This window comes from Drosophila mauritiana, chromosome 3L, assembly GCF_004382145.1.
Source record: "Drosophila mauritiana strain mau12 chromosome 3L, ASM438214v1, whole genome shotgun sequence".
Lineage (NCBI taxonomy): Eukaryota > Metazoa > Arthropoda > Insecta > Diptera > Drosophilidae > Drosophila > Drosophila mauritiana.
This window is the reverse complement of record NC_046669.1, coordinates 13,795,421-13,819,841: the sequence shown is the minus strand read 5'-3', so window position 1 is coordinate 13,819,841 and position 24,421 is coordinate 13,795,421. Positions and strand designations below refer to the sequence as shown.

The 24,421-nt window shown below is 40.9% G+C and overlaps 3 protein-coding genes across 3 annotated transcripts in view; 2 read left to right on the top strand and 1 right to left on the bottom strand.

The window, feature by feature from the left end:
* The window catches only part of LOC117141621 (rab11 family-interacting protein 3), a 41,640-nt gene extending 39,787 nt beyond the window's left edge, over positions 1-1,853 (bottom strand). The window contains exon 1 of the mRNA XM_033305144.1: positions 1,121-1,853. The gene's annotated coding sequence lies outside the window, so the exon portion shown is untranslated. The remainder of the gene's footprint in view (positions 1-1,120) is intronic.
* A 1,328-nt stretch (positions 1,854-3,181) lies between these two features.
* On the top strand, positions 3,182-6,435 carry LOC117139993 (transient receptor potential cation channel subfamily V member 6). Its single transcript, XM_033302703.1, has 9 exons — positions 3,182-3,703; positions 3,821-4,047; positions 4,110-4,389; positions 4,448-4,958; positions 5,019-5,245; positions 5,299-5,450; positions 5,513-5,621; positions 5,688-6,110; positions 6,164-6,435. Exons 1-9 carry the CDS (start codon positions 3,305-3,307, stop codon positions 6,335-6,337), a joined length of 2,502 nt encoding a protein of 833 aa, XP_033158594.1. The 5' UTR covers positions 3,182-3,304; the 3' UTR covers positions 6,338-6,435.
* Positions 6,436-15,230: 8,795 nt separating this feature from the next.
* Positions 15,231-17,164, top strand: LOC117141106 (SOX domain-containing protein dichaete). Its single transcript, XM_033304428.1, has one exon. The coding sequence runs from the start codon at positions 15,433-15,435 to the stop codon at positions 16,579-16,581; it is 1,149 nt and encodes a 382-aa protein (XP_033160319.1). The 5' UTR covers positions 15,231-15,432; the 3' UTR covers positions 16,582-17,164.
* The last annotated feature ends 7,257 nt before the right edge of the window (positions 17,165-24,421 follow it).

Below are 24,421 nucleotides of genomic sequence, written 5' to 3'. Positions count from 1 at the left end.
ATTTTCCATCTTCGGCCAAGTGGATCTCGGATTACGTTGGGGAAAACTCAGAAGATACTCGAGTGCAAGATGAACCACTTGTAGGGCTGCATCCTGCGGGATAAGGACAACGATAAGGCAGGTGGTCCGGAAATAGTTGACAATGCACCGGCACTATAATTAATTAATCGGTGGCACAACTTCCTCAAACTCCTAAAACCACAAAAGCCGAGTAAAAAACAAGCGGGGGAGAAACAAAAGCTAAAATAGCAAGTAAGCCAAACAAAAAGTCAACGATGTCTCTGCCTGGCACGAAAACCTGGCTCAAACCCACAACAAAAAAACATACACAAGGGGAATGCGAAAATCAACAAATAAATAAAAACAATTGCGAATTTTCGCATTCGTGGAAAAGTTACAACTGTCCCACCGCCACAAGCAAACTCACCAAATAAATAAATGAGTAAAAGTCGCTTACTTAATTGGCCCAAAACAACAGAATGACGATACCAAAGTGTTTTCTCCTAAGCTGTTTCAAATGACTGCGTATTTGAGAATCAATATTATTGAGAATGCGTGATTACACAAAAAGAAATAAATAATAAAGGATGGGAAGCAATTAAGTGCGTCATTTGACAGGCACACCAGTCACGCAATTAATATAAATGTGTTAAATAACAAACTTAATTACTTTCTTTAACAATTGAAAAAAAAAATAACTTGTTATTATTTATGTTTTTCTAACCTAATTTACAAAGCAAACTATTAGGATACGTTATATGACCAGTTACATTATTTTTAAGTAGTTGCACACTTTAACTGCAATGCAACTATCTTTTTATCGCGAAATATTTATAACTCTGACTGGTTTATTGACTTCAGAGAATACCCATTAAGTATAAACTAAAGATCAGATTAGATGAGATGAGATCATTTGGGATATATATTATCTTTCCCAGAGATTTGTACTATAGAACTTAATATTTTGCACCCAAAAGTAGTTATTATTGCCCAATTAGATCTCCTTATCTATTCAGTTATCTCGCTTTTCGCTCTTCTTTTGAAGAAACCGTATAACAGTACAGTTTAAACATTTGCTAATTGGGAACCGTTTTGCACACAGTTAGTTCGGGCAACGCACCTGTTGAAATAATATATTTGCGTATCCAATTGGAGCAGACGAGTGGCTTTAACCGTTAGCTGAACATGAATTTGGTTAAAAACAAAACAAAAACGAATTATTTGCACTTGGCGAAAAGCCACAACAACAATTGAACGGTGAAAATACAGGAGCACACACACACACGCGCGCGCAGTCTAAGGAGAGAGGGAGACGAAGATAGCCGGCGAAGCGCAACAGTTAGATCTCGGTGTTGTTGTTGCTGTTTATGTATTTGTTGCAGAACAGGTAGTTGAGCCGAATATTGCCTAAAATCGGCTTTGTTTATTGTGTTTTATTCGATTTTCTTACACTTTCACTTAAATCAGCATTCTTCGCATATCAAAGCACTTATAGCTGTATTTTTTTATTGGTAAATTGTATTTGTACGCGTGCGTAACGTTGGCAACGTCTTTAACTTATTTTTTGAGTGTTGTGATTTGGTGGTTTTACGTGGGAAATTTCACCGCGCGCGCGCTATCGAATATATGTAAAAGTAATAAAACGCCAAAGTGCACTTATGTATTCTTTATGGTTTTTTATAATGTCGTTTTCCGATACTTCTATACAATTCGACTTCACGCGCGCAGCAACAACATACGCTTCTTTATTGGTTACGAGTAAAAATGTTTAAATAATGCAACTGCAGTTTCGATATATGCCAGACCGACGATGCGCCCGCTTCAAACTAAATTCGACGACCGAAATCGCGTTGTTTCCGGTTTGCATCGGCTTATATATGGCAAAGTGTGGCCAGTCGCGAACAGCCGAAATATACGGGATTTCGTAAGTTTGCTTACCTGCAGAATCTTTCGCTGCCAGAAACACGGTAACACTTCACAATGTTAACTCTCTGATATTTTGAACTTCTTAACGAGTATCGGGTGAAACACAAAACGCTTTTTTGCTCTATTTAAATTTTTTATTTTGTGCGTGTATATTTTTCATAGTTGTTCTAGAACTATATTTACATATCTATCTTGTAAAGTATTTACTTTAGGAAATACATAACAGTTTAATTCAAACTGTCTGATTGGAAAATCGTAGACACAAACCAAAAGCAGTTATCGGGTTTAGTCCTCGCTAAAACCTATCGAAAAACTAAGCGACTAATTCTTTAGCCGTCATTCTTTAATCGACTATTATTCGATAGGTAACTTTGGTTTGCTGTCTCAATTATTGAGATGCACTATTTCGGGAGATATCAAACCTTTAATATTTTATGTCTTGATTACAAGCTGGCTCACCCTAAAATAAGTTTAAAGTCCACTTTAGGTTTGCACAATATAAACCGTCGCCGTCGCTACGAAGTCATTGGGATTATTTTTTTCTAGTTTATTTGTGAACTGTCAGATCCGGACTGTAGAATTTCAATGACATATTTAGATTGCTTATAATTGATAGTGATAGTTTAGCTTTGGAATTTATATTTGCAGTTTAGTATACACTTAAACTTGTTTTTTAATAATATCACCGATTGCATTCTTACGGGTGTGACCGCCTTGTAAAAATATGTAGAAAATGTATGTAGATAAATATATGTATAATGTAGGAAATATTGTCACGGCTAAAACTCGACATCGAGGACATGGCTTTTAGTCAAAAATTTTCGAATTCAAAATACATTTGTAAAAGTAATGCACCGTTTTATTTATTTATAAATCATTGTTTCCAAACTAAAATAATAAGAAAATAAATTTTTAGAGTTAGGCTTCATCGCGAATTTTATACATTTTTTTAAAGTATTTTATAAATGTGTAACACTATTAATTTTTTCTAAATGTTTACTTTACATAAAAATGTAGAACTCAATTATACATGTAAAGAAACCAGATAACAAGGAATACACGACTCACCTACATTTCGTTGATAGATTCATGATAAACCAAAACCATAGAAGAGGCCAATGAGACTTGTTGAACAGGTGCAACAGGTACACGATGTCGTAGCAACACAGCGTAAACAAAGCAAAGGAGCTCAAGTTCAGCTGTTGCATTGGCAACGGACGTGCAATGAAATGTTTTATCAATAGCCACCAATGGACAAGGACCTCGCCATAACAAATAGAAAATTCCAAGAGCAGACAGTTCCTTCAGCAATGTCGCGGTTCAAAAGCGTTTAGAAATTATAAAAAACCCAGGGGGAAAGTGAATTCGGGATCGGATAATGGGGAATACGGAGAGCAACGTTACCAGCGGGGTGAAGAAGCAAGCCGGAGTCTCCACCCAGGCTCTATACAAGTTCGTAAATCTCAAGGGCGGTGGACTCCTGGTGGACATGATGAAAAGAGCCTGTCAAACCAAACAGTTTGCTGAGATCGATCACGCCATCAAGACCAAGGTGGAGCCCTTTCTCTACAACAAGGGCGCTGGACGGTACTTCCCCATCTCGAAGCTCGTACTGCTGCGCAATCGGGATCGCCCCCGCACTCGCCAATTGCCCGAGATCCGAGCCCTCGAGAATCCAGACGACGACTTCAACATCCATGACTACTGCCCCGAGGTTTCGGAGGCCGAGTATATCTCCAATCCTACGGCCTATCGATTCGTCTGCTGGGATCTTAATGTGAGTGGAGTGAATAAGCCCAAATCGATGCCATTGATGGTTTCTTACTACTGCTTTTTTAAGTCTATATGTTTTAATGTAACCTCAGTTAATTTTAAATGTATTGATCTTTTTCAGATGCGTGGCGCTGTGGGTGAAACCATTCTCCATTTGTGCCTGCTTAATGCATCTTCCTTGCACGCTGATCTCGCCAAAAGATTGCTAAAATTCTACCCGAAACTCATCCTGGACATATACATGAGTGACGAGTACTATGGAGAGAGTGTCCTGCACATTGCCATCGTCAACGAAGATCCGGCAATGGTAAAGTATCTGCTGGATGCCAACGCAGATGTTCAAGAGCGGTAAGAAAAGAAAAGAACAAATTTAAAACATTTACATTACAGAATTTTAAAAACGCATTTAGCTGCTGTGGAGCTTTTATGTCGGCGGAGGATACTAAGTTTTCTCGCACGGATTCGCCGGATCACGAGTATGTGGCACTTTGCCCGATGACCAACTACGATGGTTATGTTTACTGGGGAGAATACCCATTGAGTTTTGCCGCTTGCCTGTCGCAGGAGGAGTGCTTCCGCTTAGTTTTGGCCAGAGGTGCCGATCCCGACTTCCAGGACACCAACGGAAACACCGTTCTCCACATGCTGGTCATTTACGAAAAGATGGAAATGTTTGATGTTGGCTACGAGGTAAAATAATTTCTTACTTTGAATAGTTTTAACTAATTCAAAATTGTTATATCTTTAGGTTGGAACAAACATACACATAAAAAACATTCAAAATCTCACGCCTCTTACTTTGGCCGCCAAGTTGGGCAGAGTTGAGATGTTCTTCCACGTGATGAGCATCGAACGGGAGATCTATTGGCAATTGGGTAGCATCACATGTGCCGCATATCCGCTTTTGATGATAGACACTATAAATGAGGAAACCGGCAATATCAACAAGGACTCCGTGCTGAACTTTGTGGTGTTTGGCGATAAGCTGGAGCACTTGGAACTGCTAGATGGAGTGGTCATAGATCTGCTCAAGACCAAATGGGACACGTTCTGCAAGTCGCGTTTCTACAAGCAGTTTTACATGTTCGCCCTCTACTTTCTCATCTCGCTGTTCAGTTTCATCCTGCGTCCAGGTCCGGATGCCAAGGACGAAGACGAGGATGGGGCCAATAGCACTACGGCTAAAAATGATCTGTATAGGCAAAATGATTCCGACTCGTACCATCTGCACAGCAAGCGGGCTATGACTACCGAATACAGTTAAGTGTAGTCATTATATTAAATATAAATAATATATCTAACTGAACTTTCTTTTTCAGAAACATTTTGGCTTAATTTTACTGAGTACTACGATCCCTCGGAGGTTGAGGTTTTGCCCGCCTGGTGGGAAAGTTACGCTCAGTGTCCTTTGATGAATCTCGAATCCGACTTGGCCAAACTTCGTATCATGGCAGAACTGTTGAATTTTGTAGGAGCTATACTGTATCTGTTGGTCGCCTTGCGAGAAGCTCGATTCCTGGGCCTTAAAATGTTTATCGAAAACTTGGCAAGTAAATTTAAATACTGAATTACCATATCTTATTATAACCTGATCCTTAGATGACGGCACCGTCGCGAGTTATGTTTCTGTTTTCGTGTGCTTTGATGATGACCATACCCTGGTTGAGGGTTTCCTGTCTCACCGAAATAGATGACCACGTCACCGTTGTGATAATGCTAACCACTGCTCCCTATTTTCTATTCTTTTGTCGGTAAGATAGACTATCTCTCGACTATTTTTTAATATTTTCAATTATTTTTGTATTTTTCTTAGTGGCTTCAAAACAGTCGGTCCCTTCGTAGTGATGATATACCGCATGGTCATGGGAGATCTACTCCGATTCGTCTCCATCTACTTGGTGTTCGTGATGGGTTTCTCCCAGGTATTGACTTAATTTCATTTTACTTAAAACTGGATTTCTCATTGTGACCCCTCTTTTTACCAACAGGCATTTTACATAATTTTTCTGACCTTCGACAACCCATCTTCGCCAGAGGATCAGGACGCCGAATCTAATCCAATGCCCTCGCCCATGGAATCTATAGTGGCCATGTTTCTGATGTCGCTAACGAATTTTGGTGACTACTATGGAGCGATGGTGTCCACGCAGCACGAATACGAGGCGAAGATCCTCTTCTTTCTGTTCATGGTGATCGTGAGTGTTCTGCTGGTGAACATGTTGATCGCCATGATGGGTAATACGTATCAGAAGATCGCCGAGATCCGAAACGAGTGGCAGCGCCAATGGGCCAGGATCGTCCTCGTCGTGGAGCGGAGTGTTCCTCCCGCCGAGCGGTTGAAGAACTTTATGCAGTACAGTCAGTCGATGTCGGATGGGAGGAGGGCACTGGTCCTCCGCTTGAACATGACTGTAGGTGCAGAATAATTTATCATCAAGTATGATTATTAATTACCTATTTTCAGGAAGAGGAAAAGGAGGAGATGAAGGAGGTGCAGGAGATGAAGCGCATCCATCAGCGGTTCGCCAAGAAGCGGCAAATGGAGCGCGAGGCTCGCGCCCTTCGACGTCAACAGGAGTACGAGAAGTTCTTCGGCACCGCCCCCAAATCGGAAAGTTCCGATAACAACAACTTTTAAAGATCCATTTGGACAAACCAGAGTCACTTACTTAGTTCAAGTTTTATTGGGCCATGTTAATATGTATGTGTTCTTTTTGGGCAATAAATTTAGACTACATTGCGCTTCACAATTCAAGTTAAAAGTCGTTTTTTTATTGATAAGTAAGAATAAGAATATGTATTTTAAAATTATTATTGTTCCCCTTTTTTCCTTTATTTATTTATTGTAGAGAAAATCTAGAAATAGAAATATACAAAACACTTTAAATCAATGTTTGCCACAGCCATTGCCACATAATCGACGACTTATTTAGGCGAGCGTCGAAAAATCTGTGGCACAAGTGTCGATGCTTGCGAATGACAGTTGGCCCAAACAAACAAATATCGAAATCAAATTCACTCAAAATAACAATTTAATAAAATCAATGTGCTTATGAAGTTCACACCGAAAAAGAAAGGGAACGAAGAAAAATGTTCGACAAAGGGTCATAGGTAAATTTGCTTTTGCATTTGCATGTGGGTGGGTGGGTTGTTACCATAACTCTAGCACATTTTTCCGGATCTCGTGTGCGTTGACAGTTTTAAATCAAAGAGCAAAGCTGAATTGCAAACAGAGTTAACAAAGGTCAAACCCTCAACCCTTGACAACCCTCACACTCAACAGCCCAAACGGCAAAATAAATGGCAAACTTTTCTTTCTTTTGCACTTTGATTTGCATAAATAATTTACTTTAAACAAACTCTTGAGTATCGAAAAAAAAGAAGGTAAGGAAATGTTCAGCCAAGAAAAAGGCAGTCAAAGGTGAGGGGAAAAAGAGTCGGAGGAAAATCGAATTTTCTTTTGAGTTCTAGTGGCAGTTCACCTGGGAATGGTCCATAATTCTTATTTGAATGCTTGTTTAACCATTTCTCCACTTCCAATGCCAAATCCCAAAAGGATTCAACCTGAGTCGGCTATAATTCTTTGCTTTCTTTTTTACAATTTTTGTAAAGGAACTTGCCCAGCGAAACAATTACGATAGTTAGGGCCAAATCACAGACGGCATTTAAAAGTCATTTGGCAAACGCCCCTCACCGAAATTGCGCTATAAACGATGTTGCTTAAGGATCATAAACCAGCCCGATTTTCCGGGAACACCTAGAAGGTGAAAAACTGTCCGTTTGCAATACCATTTTTGTATTTTCGTTGGCCCATTACCTTCAAGCGCTTTTATTGTTATTGTTTTACAATGTTTGTATGTGCCGAGGGGCGTAATTAAACAGCTTTGCCAGCCTTTTTTATGACTGGAAATTTCACAAGTCGAGAGGACAATTAAGATCCATATCTAAGGTGTACCTTTATTTTCTGTATCTAAATAAATTAATACATTAGTCGGGTGTTGTTGAAATAATTTGTATTTAATTTATGGTCTGCTTCCGCAAGTAGCTAACATTTTATTTTTTAATTAGTTCGCAATGAACCGAAAAAAGTACAAATATGATTTGTAAATTTTGTTGTAATTATTCTTCTTAGAAGGATTTGACGAACATATATATATACTTATGTGCCTTTGTCTGCAAAAAGGTGACTAACGAGTATATTCCGAATTCTAATCAAACTCCCATTCATTATTTACGTGTGAGGGCTAAAAAATTTATTCAATTTTTAGCAGAAGCCCAAGAAAAATATATTTACATTCAGCCATTGAGGGAAGTGGGCGTTGATTTGGCCGGTGGGCGTGTCCACACTATTCACAGCTGCCAGCGCTGCCAAACCCAAAACATATGATTACGCAACGAACTCGACACCTTAAACTCAGAGCCAGACTCCCGGATCAAAAGGTGTGTAATTACACGGCCAGGACACAATGGCAAAGCCAATCGCCAAAGCTGGGAACATACTTTCTGGCCACACTGTGACACATTCAGATGGTAATTGTTAGCCCAAAAGGGGCGGACGCCGTTTGTGGGGGCAGGGTGAGGGGTTAAGCTTACCCCTATTGTTGTGACCGTAAGGGGTTTAGACACCATATCATTAGCGCCACAGCAAATGCAAACAATTTTTTCCAGCGGGACGCGGTCTGAGAAATTTTGCAACGTTCGCACTGGAACGCCGAATCGGTTATGACGTCCCGATCGCAGCGGGAACTAAATTGCTCTATTCAAACTCAATTAAAGTCAAGCTGCGGCCCCGATAGAGAGCTCCGATTGTGAGTGATCCCTGCTCTTTAACACTTTCAGATGGAACGCAAACCCAGCTCCATTATCCTTTGTTCGCAATTGCGAACAAAGACGACTGCTAAACGCTTCCGGTGCTGCGAAGGAGCGCGGATCCCAAAGGTTCCGACCCGATACGATCCCAGAACGATGCGATCCCACGCATTATTCGGCAAACGATCCCATTGATGTCAATCTCTGATATACCTCTTCACAAGGACAACAATGCAAGGTGTCAGGCCTTTGTAACCGTATCAGTATCTTTTCTTTTCAGTCTTCAGTGCGCAACCTTCATCTTTTCTTTTTGGTCTTTGTGTTGCTGCTACAATTGCAATTACGTAATCGTTATCATGATGTGCAAATCGATAGACGGATGTATGTCCTATCCCCCTGACAAATCGACCTCCCCCATTTGGACACCATCTTTATTGGCCCAGACGATTCCCATAAAAGTCGTTGGCTTAATTCAAATGGCCGCCACTTGCCGCGAATCTCTTCTGTTTGCCAACTCATAAAGCGGAACTTTTATGGCCTCGAATAGATAGAAACGGGGTTGTTTTCGATGAGCTTAGAATGGCCATAAATCAGTGGTAAACAGATCGTTAAAGGAGCTTTTTAAGAAATCGGAAACGAAACAAATTTTAAGTTGTGAGAAAAAAATAATAATGTACTAAACAAATTTAAAGAAAATTTTGATTTTAAGAATTTGCTTACTAAATATTTCTGTTTACTAAAAACATATTTCTAATTGAAAATGAAAACGTTTCCTAAGCACACCTTCAATTTATCGATCGGACTCTTGTCTCCCACCTCACGACTGCTGCGTCGTTTGAATAATGCGCCTCGATTTGATTGAAAACCACTTGAGAATCGAAGGGAAGCGAAAATAAAAACAAATTCTAACAACAAAAAACCGCAAAGTTTTAATTGAATTTCCTGAACAAAATAATGTTTTGCCACTTGAGTCTCGCGGGAGGACGCTAAGCAAACAATCCACAACAACAGCCACAAAAACGTCGATGGCGACGCCGCCAAGTCTGAATGACTGACTGACTGATTGACGGGGAGATTGAATGGCTCCGGTTCTGTGATGGTTGGGGAGGAGGATGTGCCTTGGTCTAGATATGCATACACACTTGGAGCGCAAATTCAATTCGCCAAATCAAATCACTTGAGTGAAAATGTTGCATTCAGCCAAAGAAAATAAATAGGAAAACACACAAGTAAACAGGAAAGGGGGCGGTGGTGCCAAAAGGTGTCTTTCAATTGCTTAAAGACCGCTTTGATCTCTGCCAGCATTAAACGCGCTCAATCAAACCCTTTGACTTTGACGAAACCATTTGCCAAATGACTGAAATTAATTAATCGACGAAGCCACAGGAATATAAATCAAAGTAAAGCTCTGGCAAGCACCAAAGGATAATTGAAATGGAATATGAAAAAAAACGAACGACTGCTGTTTTAATTAAATCCCCTTAATGAAAAATAAAATTAATAATATAATATATTATATAATTAATAATATAATATTAAGAATATTTTTCGTTTTCATTATAAAGGAGTGAGTATTCACTTTTCAATGATAAATAATCAATTAAATTAGATCTCATCAGGAGAACGATTACTTTCCATAGAAGTAGGACAAATGTCTTTAAAATAGATTTTAATATTTAGAACTGTGGCTGCTAATGAAGTCATAAATCCGCTCTAAGCTTGAGGAGGCGTTTGACATCAATGCAGAAGATTGCAGGCTGTCAAAACGATTCGAGTCCTGGGGGGTTGGAAAACTGCTTCTGACAGCCGCCCGTCAGGTGGAGTGGACCTCATTTGGCAGCGGTTTTCGCAGCGACACGCCCATCCGCCCATTAAACCGATGGTGTTGTTTGGCCCTCGGGCTACAAAATCAAACCGCAAGATTTGGACACAAAATTTCGGGGTTTTTCAGCAGCTAATCGATGGAAGGCTGCACATTGGACTGAGGAATCCGTTCCAACTGTGCTTGTTGGTCGTAAACACACACCGTGGGATTCGGCACGTCGGTCAGGAAGGAAACTCACCTCTTCTCCACTCTGTTCCGGAATCCTGTGTACTCCACTCCGTCCGCCTGTTCCGAGCCTCGGAACCCACTTCAAACGAAAGTCGCATCGAGTGGGCACTTTGACGGCGACGATTTGCTCGGAGAGGAGCGACAACAAAAATTAGGCACACACTGAAAGAAAGGGGGAGTAGGTTGGAATCAAAGTCTATTAAAGAGCTGACCAAATACCTTTGGATCAAAGATGTGGCTCGAATAAAATGAGAACTCATATAATGGTTGTACCGTTTTTAAATCCAAAGATATCTAATCTTGTTTTCCCCTTCATTACGAAACCAATCTTCCGTAAGATTCGTACCATTCTTTTGCCTTTGAATTAAGCTTACTTTGCCATTGCGGTGTATCCAAGCTCTTCAAATACTACACTACCACTCCCCTAGAAGTCAACCCCTAAATTCGCAAGGAGAAAAATATGCAAAAAGAATAGAAATGAAATGAAATATGAAAACGAGGCATAAAGAAATTTGACTCAAGGATCGCGGCGGTTCCTTAAGTGGCTCGTTTCGATTACAAACGAGTGAAAAAGGCCTCAAGACGAGATCCCAGGCCCAAGTCGTAAGTTAACCCCACCGGACCGCCACTCGAACTTCGTTTAAGAAATTAACATCGTTTAGTCCAAGTGGCTGGATGATGGAGTCGGCGAGGAAGGGTTAGGAACAATGCGGACGGAGGAGGTGGTGGGGGAGATGTGTTAAGGTTTCTCGGTTAATCTGTTATGACATCTAGGACCTGGCAGCGTAATGAACTCTAATCGAGCAAGGATTATGAGTGGCCATCGAAGACCTACGCTCTGACAGCTCCGACAATTGGATTTGCATCGCATTTTCCCACATTCAACCAGGGCTGAACAGAATAGCTCGATGCGGGCTTACACATGTTTTTCACACCAATTATCCTTTTAGCAAACACCGCAAGTTGTTCGGAAAAAAGGTGACTTGATTGTTTTTCCTGGGATGATATTGCGAAATATTATCAGCGATTTGAGAACAATACTGATGACCATAACTGACCCCGGAAATAGTTTTCTATACAAACAGCTACACTGTTTTCCTCCAGTTCCCCAGAAACGGGCCAAAACAAAGGATGCACAAAACGGATACAAAAGTTGCAGGAATTGTGCAACATCCATGACAGAAGTGGAACCGGTTTGCATCAGGTGAAGCCGAAACGGAAGTCGACAGCACATGTGGGCGTCCTTCCATTTCTATAGAGTTCTTCCTTAGAGTATCCTTGGAAGAATGGCTCGTTTTGTTTCCCTAATGGTCTGAGCTTGGGATGAGCGGAGAGGAGAAATTCCTGAGACAATTTGGCCATTTCTTGTCGCATAATCACGCCCGTACATGAAAAGCGGATATGATGAGATTTTATAAGAACCTTGTAAGAAAATGTTATAAAATCATATCTGTGAGTAAATTGTATTTATCTAAAGTGCCATAATAATAACATTACTGTTTGTTCGCATTTTATAGATTTCGTTTCATTTTATGCAAGTTTTTCCACGAAAATGATTTCATTATCCCTAGCTGGACCTGCCATCCCCCAACTTTCCACATTCTATGAACATCAAACGATAAATGCGCTATAATTTTTCATTTCTCCAAATCAAAGCGAAGCGAAGAAGGCACCAGAAATTCACAGCAGAGAAAGGGAAATTCGTGAGCATGCCAAAAATGCTCTTAACTGGAATGACATGTGAAAAGCGCCAAAATCTGTGAGGCGATCAAATGGACACGTACGTCAGGAAGCAGGGAAAATCAAAAAAGAACTCTAGTGGGTGGAAAATGGAAATGCAAAATGAACAAAGGCCAATCCGAAGACGTGAGAAAATTCAGTCAAAACGATTCATTTTCCAACTGCCGACGCCAGATGCGAGGCAAACTGAATTATATAACTCGAAATGAGGGGAAAAATCATATATAACTTGCAAAAATGATACTATAATGTATACGATATATATGCCATATCAATAATTGAACGATTCAATCAACTGAACAATACTGGGAATGTAACCTCATTTGCCTTTTATATTCGTTTTATTTTTGCCATTATCATTGAATCCATTCTGGACATTGTCAAGTCTCACATTTGCACGATTGTTCCTGAATTTAATTAAAAAAGAATGAATGACAAAAATTATATTTGCGGAATACAAAAAAATAAAAATGAAACCAGCTCCCCAAATGTCAATTGAATGAAAACAACAACAATCAACAGTCGAAAACAACAACAATGCAGGAACAAACAATAAAACGCGAGTCTTTCTCTTTCACCGCCGAGAATCGGTGAATTTCGAATGGGTTAAGCGGTGAGGGTGATTTCTGGCGAAAGGATAATGGTTAATATTGTATTGGAATAATAGTAATCACGGCACAACTTGACTCATCTCTCACCTGTCATTATGCGATCAAATTAAATTTACATTTATTTCATTTTCAACTGCACTGTGACACTGTATTCATACTGATAGATTTTTATCAGCTATTTGCATTATAAAAAGAAAGGAAACCTTTTATTATCTTTAGTAATTATTAAATTAGGAAGAAAACACATTTAGAGTATATTTATCCAACTACGAGTATAAGAAGTTCATCATGAATTAGTTTCCAACTTCCGCTAATTTGAACAGTATTCTTAAGACAATTTTTATTGTCAGTATTCTGCAAAAATTAAATTTAAAACGCATCATATGGAGATAGTTCATAAAGAAAAGATAGTTTATTTATTAATTAAATTGTGTAGAAAAGCACATTAAGAGTATATGTATTTGTTAAACTTTAAATCGTATAAACTGATTTGCTTTACATTTTCCACTTATTTGAACTGGATTTTAAAAGAATGTTTCGCTTGTCCCTGTATTCAGTTAGATAAAATAACGAAATCATCATAAATTGTATCACAAATGTAAAAATTATTTATACCGCGTGTGGGTGGAGCGATTTTAGGAAACAGGATCCTGCATTCATCTTACAGTGTGTGCTATTATCACTCACTTAGTGTCCTCGTCTGCTAAGTGAAATGCTGAAAACTCGGCAAGAAAAATGTGACGCGGATAAAACTTTTTCCATTACACAACGTACAACAGTTTTTGCTTTCATTATTATTTGAGATTCGTTGTTGTTGCCGTTCTTCGTTGTCCTTTCTTCCTTTTTTGGGGAAAGCAGACACAAAGGAAACGTTGCGAACGCTGAAAGCTTTTTATGCTCTTACGCTATGGGCCAGGTATAAGAGCTTTGTAAATGCAATTGAAAATTGCACTAAGCTTTGGTGCATCGGTGTGTGGGTGCGTGCGTGAGCAGGAGAAAGGGAAAGAGAAGGCTCGGATATATGCTCAATGGGGAGAATGTGAGGGTTTTGCTTTTGGGGTTATGGAGTTTTTTAAAATTATAATAGAATGTCGCAACCTTATTCCTGAAAGAAACATTTTTATTAAAACAACGGTTTTTGGGGTCAAAATGTAGTTTATTGAAGCAGTATTATTAGTTGGGATACCCTTTTAGTTACGAATGAGGTAAATGAGGTAAAAAACATTAGTTTGCGGTAAATTTAATTGTGAATTATTCGATTGCCTTTGTCCTTTCAATCAACATTAAAAGGTTTCTTTTCTTTTGCTACTGCTTATTTGGGAAACCAAAAAGAAAAGCTGGCTAAAACAGCTTTATTATAATAAAGCACTGAGGACCGTTCTACATGCATCTGGGTGAAGATTTGCCTCACTTCCACTGGCTCCTTTGTGGGATTCTTTCTATGGCCAAATAAGTAAATAATTGCAGTAATATCCTTTCTGGAGCGGCCAGGAAGAAGTGGCAAAAAGGGAACGGAAAAGAATGGAGAAGAATGGCGAGCGAAATGAAAGAATGCGAGAATGGAGAGCGGGGCAAGAGAATGGAAAGCGTGTTTCCATGTCCTTTTCACAAACTAAAAAGTCCTTTCACACACACACATAGTACCGACTACAGAGTACACATAGAGAACGGTATATAGCAGAACACAGACACCCACAATGGACAAAAATTCACACCAAAGACCCATTGTGATTGGCCCAACAAACACGCACACACATACGCGGGGAGAGAGTTGTGTTCTCTCCCTTTCTCGTTCTAGCTGCATAGGAGATGCGGAAGTGCAACGCCGCCGTGCAAACAATAACGGAAATTGTGTGCCCACTGTGCGAAAATCAATGTGCTCCCGCGCTCGCTCTTGCTCTCTTTCTCTCTCTCGCTCTGTACTTTGAGCTCCCCCTGCCCCACAGGAATGGGGTCGCTAAATCGAATAACACGAAGCACAGCCGAACGAGAGCTGCCTGGCTTTTGGCTCTATTGAGCTCCTCTATTGAACACACCCCTCAATGGGCGAACAACTATAACCGATATAAAGGAGCCAATGGAACAAAGCCAGTGGAACAATGGGCCGCAAAACGAAAGAGAGAAGGCGCTATGTGTGAGTGAGAGCGCGACGACGGCGCAGCTCTCTCCCAGGTAAGAAGCCCAGCCTCTGTCCCGCTCGCACCCACATGGCTTACGTAAAGGTAATGGTGCGAGGGTTGCTCGCACTTCGTGCTCAACTCTCTTCCGAGAGAAACGGGATTTGGCTGCAGTCGTGTAGGCCGCACTGAAACACTACTGAAATCAGTCACAAAAAAGCAGTCGATCCGAGCAGAAGCAAAGCAAGAGCAAAGCAGAAGCAAAAGCAAGACAGTAATTGACATAGAGACAAAGAAAAAATCTGAGAAATCACAGTTGAACCACAGACACATTGTGTTCTAGAAAGTGAAGTGTTGATCTTGAAAGAAGCGAAAGTTAAACAAAGTGTTCAAAATAGCTGGAATGGCCACCTTATCGACACACCCCAACTACGGTTTCCATTTGGGTCAGGCCCAAGGCTTGGAGGACTACGCACAGCAAAGTCAGCTCCAGCTGAGTCCCGGCATGGACATGGATATCAAGCGTGTGCTGCACTACTCCCAAAGCCTGGCAGCCATGGGCGGATCGCCTAATGGACCCGCCGGCCAGGGTGTGAACGGATCCTCGGGCATGGGTCACCACATGTCCAGTCACATGACCCCGCACCACATGCACCAGGCGGTCTCCGCCCAACAGACCTTGTCGCCCAACAGTTCCATCGGATCCGCCGGCAGTCTGGGTAGCCAGAGCAGCCTGGGCAGCAATGGCAGTGGTCTTAACTCCAGTTCGGGTCATCAGTCCGCCGGTATGCACAGCCTGGCCACATCGCCGGGACAGGAGGGTCACATCAAACGCCCAATGAACGCGTTCATGGTCTGGTCGCGCCTGCAGCGTCGTCAGATCGCCAAGGATAACCCCAAGATGCACAACTCTGAGATCTCCAAGCGCCTGGGTGCTGAGTGGAAGTTGCTGGCCGAGTCGGAGAAACGACCATTCATCGATGAGGCCAAGCGCTTGAGGGCTCTGCACATGAAGGAGCACCCGGACTACAAGTACCGGCCACGCCGCAAGCCCAAGAACCCACTGACCGCTGGACCCCAGGGTGGACTGCAGATGCAGGCCGGCGGCATGGGTCAACAGAAGTTGGGAGCTGGACCGGGAGCTGGAGCCGGAGGCTACAATCCCTTCCATCAACTGCCGCCATACTTCGCACCCTCACACCATCTGGATCAGGGCTATCCAGTGCCGTACTTCGGTGGATTTGACCCACTGGCTCTATCGAAATTGCATCAATCCCAGGCAGCGGCGGCGGCGGCGGTCAACAATCAGGGTCAGCAGCAAGGACAAGCCCCGCCCCAATTGCCGCCCACCTCGCTGAGCAGCTTCTACTCGGGCATTTATTCCGGCATCTCGGCACCTTCGCTGTACGCCGCACACTCCGCCAATGCCGCTGGACTCTACCCATCCTCGTCTACCTCCTCGCCGGGATCTTCGCCCGGAACCATCACGCCAAATGGCATGGATGGTTCCATGGACAGCGCCCTAAGGCGACCAGTTCCGGTGCTCTATTAGAGCCGAGTTTTAGGGTAGAGTACAGAGTAGAGTACAATTGTTGACGCATTCCCAAAGTGATCCACTGGTTTTAAATCTTCAAAAGCTCTAAGTAAGCCAATCCTCCAAACCACTCCGCTTAATTCTAGTACAATCTTCGCGCACTTCAGATCTAGAGAGTAAGGAAAGAACACACAAAACATTCCTAGCCAATACACAAACTATAAATTATAATTTATTTAGCGCACTCACTATACCGCAAAGAAAAAGAAAAAAGAAAAACCTAATTGTAAATTAATTTTATTTAGTTTTAAGCATTGAGCGAGCGCCTCCTTCTTGTTGTTTTTTTTCGCATCAGCACCTACCTAAAATGTAGCTTATAGTTTTAATTGTCTAACCCTCTCAAATTGTAAATATTCCTGCAACTATTCGTTATAGTCTCAGTATAGCTCCAAATGCGAGGAAAGAACGTACATCAATGTATTATTGTATTATTAATTGTATTGTAAAAGTTATCATCTAAGCGAATAATGGTTCACGAAGGCCAACACAAAACAAAGACATTTAAAAATGAATAAAAACAAAATGATTTGAGAAAACCAAATTTGAAAACCTGCTTATTTTATTTCAAAAAATTTACAGCTTGGAAGATTGGAAACTGGCAATTGGTTTTGAAATGAAATCCCCTAAAAGATGATGATTCTCTACCAAATATAATCACATTCAAAATCATAAGTAGAGTTGGAGTTTTTGCAGATATTTTGCCTATACTGGAATCTGGAATACTGGAATTTTGACTGGAAGCAGACCAAGATACCTAAACAAAAAAGATCGTTTTAAACTATAAACAGAATGCATTTCGCATTTTCTTAGAGCCAGTTTACCACGTTTTACAGTTACCTTATAAATTTACTTTAAATATATGCCAAAGCTATATGTGATTTAAATTCTCAGCTGATTATATTTTATTCTCCATAATTGGATTATCATATTTAAATTCGAATTTGTGTCTGTATTTTTTATAATCTTCTAGATTATACAGGGTCGTGCTCTGAGCATGCATCAAAATTATCAACGAAATTAATAACGAATTTGAATATTCATAAGACCATTAACATAATATTCTCAACTGGATTGTGTGAGTCATTCGGATAAAGCTTAAAAACAATCATTTCATCATCACCTAATAATGGGTACGAATTTTTCTGTTTCTGTTTTTTTTCTTGAATAGTATTCGTTTAATATCAAACTCCTATTCCGTTGCTGATCAAATTAACCTTGTCTCTGGGTGTCTTTAACATTATTTCGCTCATTTCTGTGTGCGTTTTTGTTGGTTAGTTTACACCCGCTGGGAAGAGATGAAAAAACTAAATTTGATTTGCCATTATACAACTATTTGCCGTTGTGTATTAATTTCTATTGATTAATGCGCTGTTTATTTTGCGCCTCCAAGACAGAATTCGATAGTTTGAACAAAAGGTCGTCTCTTCGCTCTTTGGATGGGGGTCACATTGTGTTTTTTTTCGGGATCAACGGGGGGCCTGGGCCCTCTAAGACCTCACTATTCGGAGTGTAACTGAATACCCTGGCGAAAGAAATCAACGCGTGTTTTTCCGTTTTGATTTTTAGCTTCTTTTCGTAATAATAATAAGAATAATTGCGGTCATTAATAAATCCACTTGCATTGTCTTCCCCCGAACTCTGACTCTTCGATTGCCGTTTTCAAGTCTTTGGAGTCTATTCAATCCCTCTGCCCCGCTCCCCTTCGCTTTCCACGGTGTATGTCAAATGTGTTAAAATATCAAATATTGATTATTGTTGTTATTATGCGTATTGTTGATATTGGTCTTTTTTCCATGCCTTGTTTCTCCATTCTCCGTTTGCTCTCCGTTCTTTATTCGATATCTACATTTCACAAATATTTACCCAGCATTGACGTGATATTGAATAATTATATAAAAATTGGATTCTTCTGGCTTAGCTCTTTGGAACATTACTTTATGTATACAGCGGTGAAGGCTTCCAAAGGGTTCGGCAATACATTTGTATTGTAAGGGAAGTGGTTTTTAAAGTATTTTGATTGGATAAATATTTTTCAAATCTGGAAACTAATACAGATTTTGTAAATAACAAATATCTCTTATAAGAAAGGCATCAAAATTCTAAATTTTTTCATGTTAAGTTGACATCCTTCAGATAATAGCGGCTGAAGAATTCGCCCTGCTAAAGTAACATACAATACACTTTATTACATAATATTTTGTAACTACGTTGAATCTTAGCAATTTAATTTTATGATTATTTTCACGTCCCAATATTGTGATCATAAAACTATTTAAAAGCATAATCAGCTATTGAAACAATCTATGATAAAATAACGGATGTTGCCTTTGCCAAACCCAAACGGAAGTGATTAAGTTTCGCTAAACACCTAATCCATCCATCCGACTAAGCCAAGCTTAAAACATAACCCCGCTCACGCCTTCCTGATCCATAGTTTCAACATTTCATCAAAAAAAAATGATGCACGAATAATTGAAATTCCATTTCAACTCGTTGGGTTTTTAAGGATTGTCGAGAACGTTTTACGACCCATCTCGCCTACGCCTCCTACTCCCAAAAGCCACGCCTTTCGTCCCATTTGGTCACGTCTGTATACAAACATAATTTGCAGCCTACCGGTTGCTTCGATTTTTTTACGACTTTATGACCGGGGATTAGCGTCCGGTCCGCAGAAAGGAGTGTGCGAAATGTCGCGAGATTTTTATGCTACTAGCGCTGTCTGTTTGGGTTGTTGTTGCTCTTTTCGTGCAGTGTTTTTGCTACCTGCGGTAACTTTGGACCCGGATTAGCCAGACTATTGATTTCCATCAAGTTTTCCCAAAAATCCGTCTGTTTTTGTGCACTTTTTTAGGCGAAAGATGTACGCGCTAATCCGCCGGATTAGCGACAAAGGACCAGACGGATTAGCTAATAACGGTGATACAATTTGCTAGTGAAACCATTGCGACGACCTCGTCGGCTGTTCTCATTTTCCGCATTTTCCGTGCAATTTCCAAATGCCTTTCTTACGCGGAAGGTTCAGTTTATGTTTTTCGTTCGGGTTGTGGGTGCCATAAACATTAACTGGCTACAGGGACTCTTCCGAGATCGTCCTACAAAGGGGTCAAGCTGTTCCCTGTTTTGTAGCTCTGGTAGTTTTCTGTGTATTTAAGGATCTCCCCCCAATAGCAGTGTATATCCTAAACATGGCGGCGATGTCTGTCGTCTGTCAAATGCTCCCCCTTTCCCCATTTTGTATCACTCGTTATGCAGCCTAATTTGTGGGTGGTGGCTTTTTGTCAAACTGTTTCATATTTGCAACTGCTTAACAGGGTTGTTAGCCGCTACACTGGGCTACACAAATTGGGACTAGTTCGGGATAGTAATGACATTAAAAAGAACACAGTAAAGCTATTTGAATTGGATATTTTTTCGTGCATTTACCCTAAAATTTTAAATCTGGTTTATAAACAATTTAAATTTTATTGTACGTTAGTTCAATTCTTTAACAGATAAGATGTTAGCCTATTGTTTTTTATTGCCGTCTTTAATTATTTCTCTGAATCATGGTTTTGCTTTAGATTTAAGACCCACCATTCTTATGGCTTAAAGTGTAATTGCAAAATATCAATTATAAATAATAACCACTTCGTTTAGACATGTTTGGTAGCTTAGTGTCGTGTCTCATATTTCATTCAAAATCGACAACCGCCCCCCGCTCCCTCGAGCAGCTACCCCACCCAACCCCCGTTCCGTCTGGACGTGAAGCATATTGTCGAGGGTGGCTATAGTCGTGGGTATAGCTGCGGATATATCCGACTGGCAGTGCGACTGCGGCGCGTGGTTGACAAGTAGCAAAGCGTGGCGGCTTTTTAAGTGCTAGTTTGACATTTTTTTCGTCCCTTTTTCGTTGCCTCCACTGCAGTGGTGCTTCGCAATGCTAACCAGCCAACCAGACCGTCAATAAGTCGCAGGCTAACAATTAATTAAAAGCCTCCACCGCACAAAAAGCACGGCGCACTTAGGCAAATGAGCAGCGACGGTAAAAGCGGGCGGCCCACGGGGCGAATGCGCGATGTCGACTGGGACATAATTTGTCAGCGAGCACAGGGCGTCAAAGCAGCAAGGAAATTGCAGACGTAAGTGCAAGGATAACGCTGATTTGCCACCAGTGGAGTCGAGTAGAGAAGAGTCGAGTCGAGTTGCGTCGAGTCGAGTTGTTGTCAACTCAACAGCGTCATTAACATTTGGCACGAACGCCAAATGGAAATTAAATGATGATAAATTTGCAACCAGCCGCAACTTGACAACTGATTGCAGGAGAACAGGAGTGCCACAAAACAGGACCTATTTGCATACACGGATGCCGTTCGAGGCTCATTCAGTTGTATCAAATTTGATTAGGTGCGAGACATTTGTCAAAGCAATATATATGCTGAGAATAGTGCGCCCCGACCTGGCCGACAAATTAGTGGTTTGCCTCGCTTTTTCCACATCCAACCCTCCACAAAGCGACAGCGATTGATGAGATGAGCTCGAAGTTTTTTGTTCAGTATGGCATATATTCAGATTTTTGAGCTGGACGCTCGACGTCGAGTGCCAAAACACTTACGCCCTGCATTGCATACTCACATGAGGTTGATGTGTTGATGATGATCGTCGTCTGGGAATTGAAAAATCACACATACTTTTAATCAAAAAAGGGTGAAAAGCTGTCAAAAGGATCATCGTCATTAGCACACAAATTAGCTGGCAGAGCAGATAAATCAGCAAATGTGCTGGATTAGGTGACTGAACTTGCCTAGTCTGGAACCTGGATCTGAAATATTTTCAAATAATTAATCAAATTTACAGCCTTTTTCCACTGATTCACAGAAAAAATCAGCTAATCCTGAACACGTTTACTTTTTAAGGAAAATCCCTGCTAATTGATAAGTAAAGTGGCATAAAAAAATAAACCATAACTACGTTAAAACTCATAATGATGTGAAAGAGGCTTAGGCCAATGCTTACTTTAATTGGCATTTGATTCCTTTAAAAACCCCAAATTTTCACCTCCCAGAACTGCGAATATTGAGTAGCGGTTGCCAATAGAGCTTAGTTCTTATTTTTTGCAAAATTACAAGGGTATAATATTTATACATTTTAAAAATTTACCAATTGATCCCAGGGCACTCCATTATATTTCGAGGCTCTTGGCGGGCGTCCAGCGTTCGCATGACAATGGGCCAGCAAAATGAAAGGATTTTTATGACGCGAGCCGAGTGGAAGACTTCCGTTTCATGCTCCTGGCCGCTCCTCACCACGTGTCGGAAAATATTGGAGCGGGGGCAGAGGAGGAGGGATTGGATTGGATTTAAACCCCGAAGCTCTGGCCCGTCGCCACATTGTCTATTCTGCACCGTTCTGCTTCGGGTGGTCTGCTACACTGGAAATAAATGTTTTGAGTTTGCTATTTCGGAACTCTTTTATGACCTCTTTAGCTGCTTTTCATCAGATCTAATCCTTTTTTAAGGAAACAGTCAAAAACTTTACCATAGACTTTACACAAATGTCTTCGCTCAGTGTACTTGGATGCGATCCACGGCATCGTTGCGGCTGCCTAATGCATTATTGTTCCTGTCCAGTGAGACGAGGACAACAACATCAGCGGGAGAAGGAGCAGATCCGGGAGTCTTTATGGCATTCATAACTGCTCTCGAGCGTAATTTGTTTCCTGTTTACGCGCAGCAGGACATCGCACATCGCGTGCGCATTGGCGTATAAATTATTGCCCGAATCATGGCTCAGCGATGAGTACGGAAACCACCACCATCAGTTACCAGAGTCCAGACTCGAGATCCCAGATTCATGTGACCCAACGCCGGTGCATCTCGGACTAGGAAGCCCATCCACACTTGGCTTCAAACTCAAGTGCTAGCCCATTAATTTGCTGAGGCCAGGGTGTTCTATTGCAGCTACTTTAGCCCTCCCCTGCCAGGCAAATATTTGCATAAATTTGTAATAATTTTATCGTCAATTTGGGTTTTATTAGCATGTTCCGCAGCTGAAACCTCCCCCTTTTTTCATGGCTTTGATTTGCGGCCTGTTGCGGGTGTCTTTGCCGTTTGCTTTCGTTTTCATGGCTTGGTTTTTAATTTTTTATTAATTTGTTTAAAATTTGTCACTTCTGCCATGATGCCACTCAATGGCGGCTGATTATGATAAATGGGCGCCGAATGATAAAAGTGAGCAGTGGAATGGAAATTTTTGAGGGAAGGTGGCGAACATTTGAGCACTTGAGATAGAAGAGCTGAGCGCTCTGCTGTGAGCACTTAGAAATTATTTTGTAAAATGAAAAAAATCCATTCAAAAGGATTTAAAGCAGGGAAAATAAATATATTCGTGCATGTGTATTTAATTTAATAATATTGCAATGGGACATTCTTTAAAATATATAATTAACCAACAATTTGGATTATTCTGAGCTCACATTTTGTTAACATTTGCAATGCAATTTTTTTTTTTTTTGCAAATAAAAAAAAATCCCTACAACACATGGCGGAACCCACGAAACCCACGAACAATTCCCCATTCCGGTTAAATTCTAGGAAGGAAATGGATTAATTTTGGCTTGGATAGCTCATTGATTTGTCCCGTGTCCCAGGACTCGATGCCAGACATCCTGACACAAAGGAGTTACGGGGCCCCAAAACTGCAAAAGAAGAAGGGGGAGGATGAACAAAACCAATAACTGCCACAAGGCAAACAGATGAGTCGAGGGACCTAACGAGTTTGGTACCAGGTCTATTATGACATAATTAACTCCTCGAATTGGCCCGACAAGCGATTACATAACGCGTACTAAGCGAAAGGGCGGAGGGGATTACGCAGCCGATTACGCACAAAACGCAAACTGTTTACATTTTTGGCAAACAACAAACGTAGATGCAGGCTGCCGGCCAAACAAATAACCCGTACGCTACAGGATTCGGAAATGAAATGGGAATCGGGATGGGTATGGGGCAGCACAAAGGTCCGTTCACAATGGACACATCCCAGCCATCTGCCCGATTTCGATGCGACACACACCGTTTAGGACCCAGAAGAAAGCCGAGACCCGAAAAGAAAGCAAAACATCGGCTAAGAGTGGAGAAGCAGCAATGGCAACATAAATAGAAACTGAAAATAGAAAAGCCGTCTTTATTGATAACTGCATTTCGCCCATTGTCGGATTCCGATCTCTGCTCAATGGGTTAAACGCCACCAGCTGGTAGAGCCGCTTCTCTGTTAACTGCCAATAGCTTAGGATTATAACTGTAACCCTCGACCAGGTCCACAGAAGAATCTACTGGGGGCAACGGAATTGTGCTCTCTTTTTTGTTGGGCACTAATCACATTTAATAACAATTTTTTTTGGCAACAGTTTGGATGGAGCTGGGAAGGGGGCAGGTGCAAGCGGACTGCTCAACTCATCAACACCTTGACGAATCGTAAACAAAACCAAATTTGAGTAATCAGCTTCATTCAACAAAAGTTGAAAAGAGTTGAGAAACGTGTAGCAAAAACAAAGACGGGCGGGGGGAGTTGGAAACACAAGGCGGAGTAACAGAGATGAATTTTTAAAAAGTTAACTAAATGTTCAAGATCTGAATACTCTTCAGAATTTAAAGTAATACAAGTGGGAGTTTTGAAATTATACCATTTCCTCACTTCTAGCGATAACTATAACATATTGTTAAGAAATGTTTAAACTATCATAATTGGTATTTCGTATATTAAGTACACTGTCAAAAAAATATAATTTTAAAATCATATTCATAGCACACATTTTAAAATG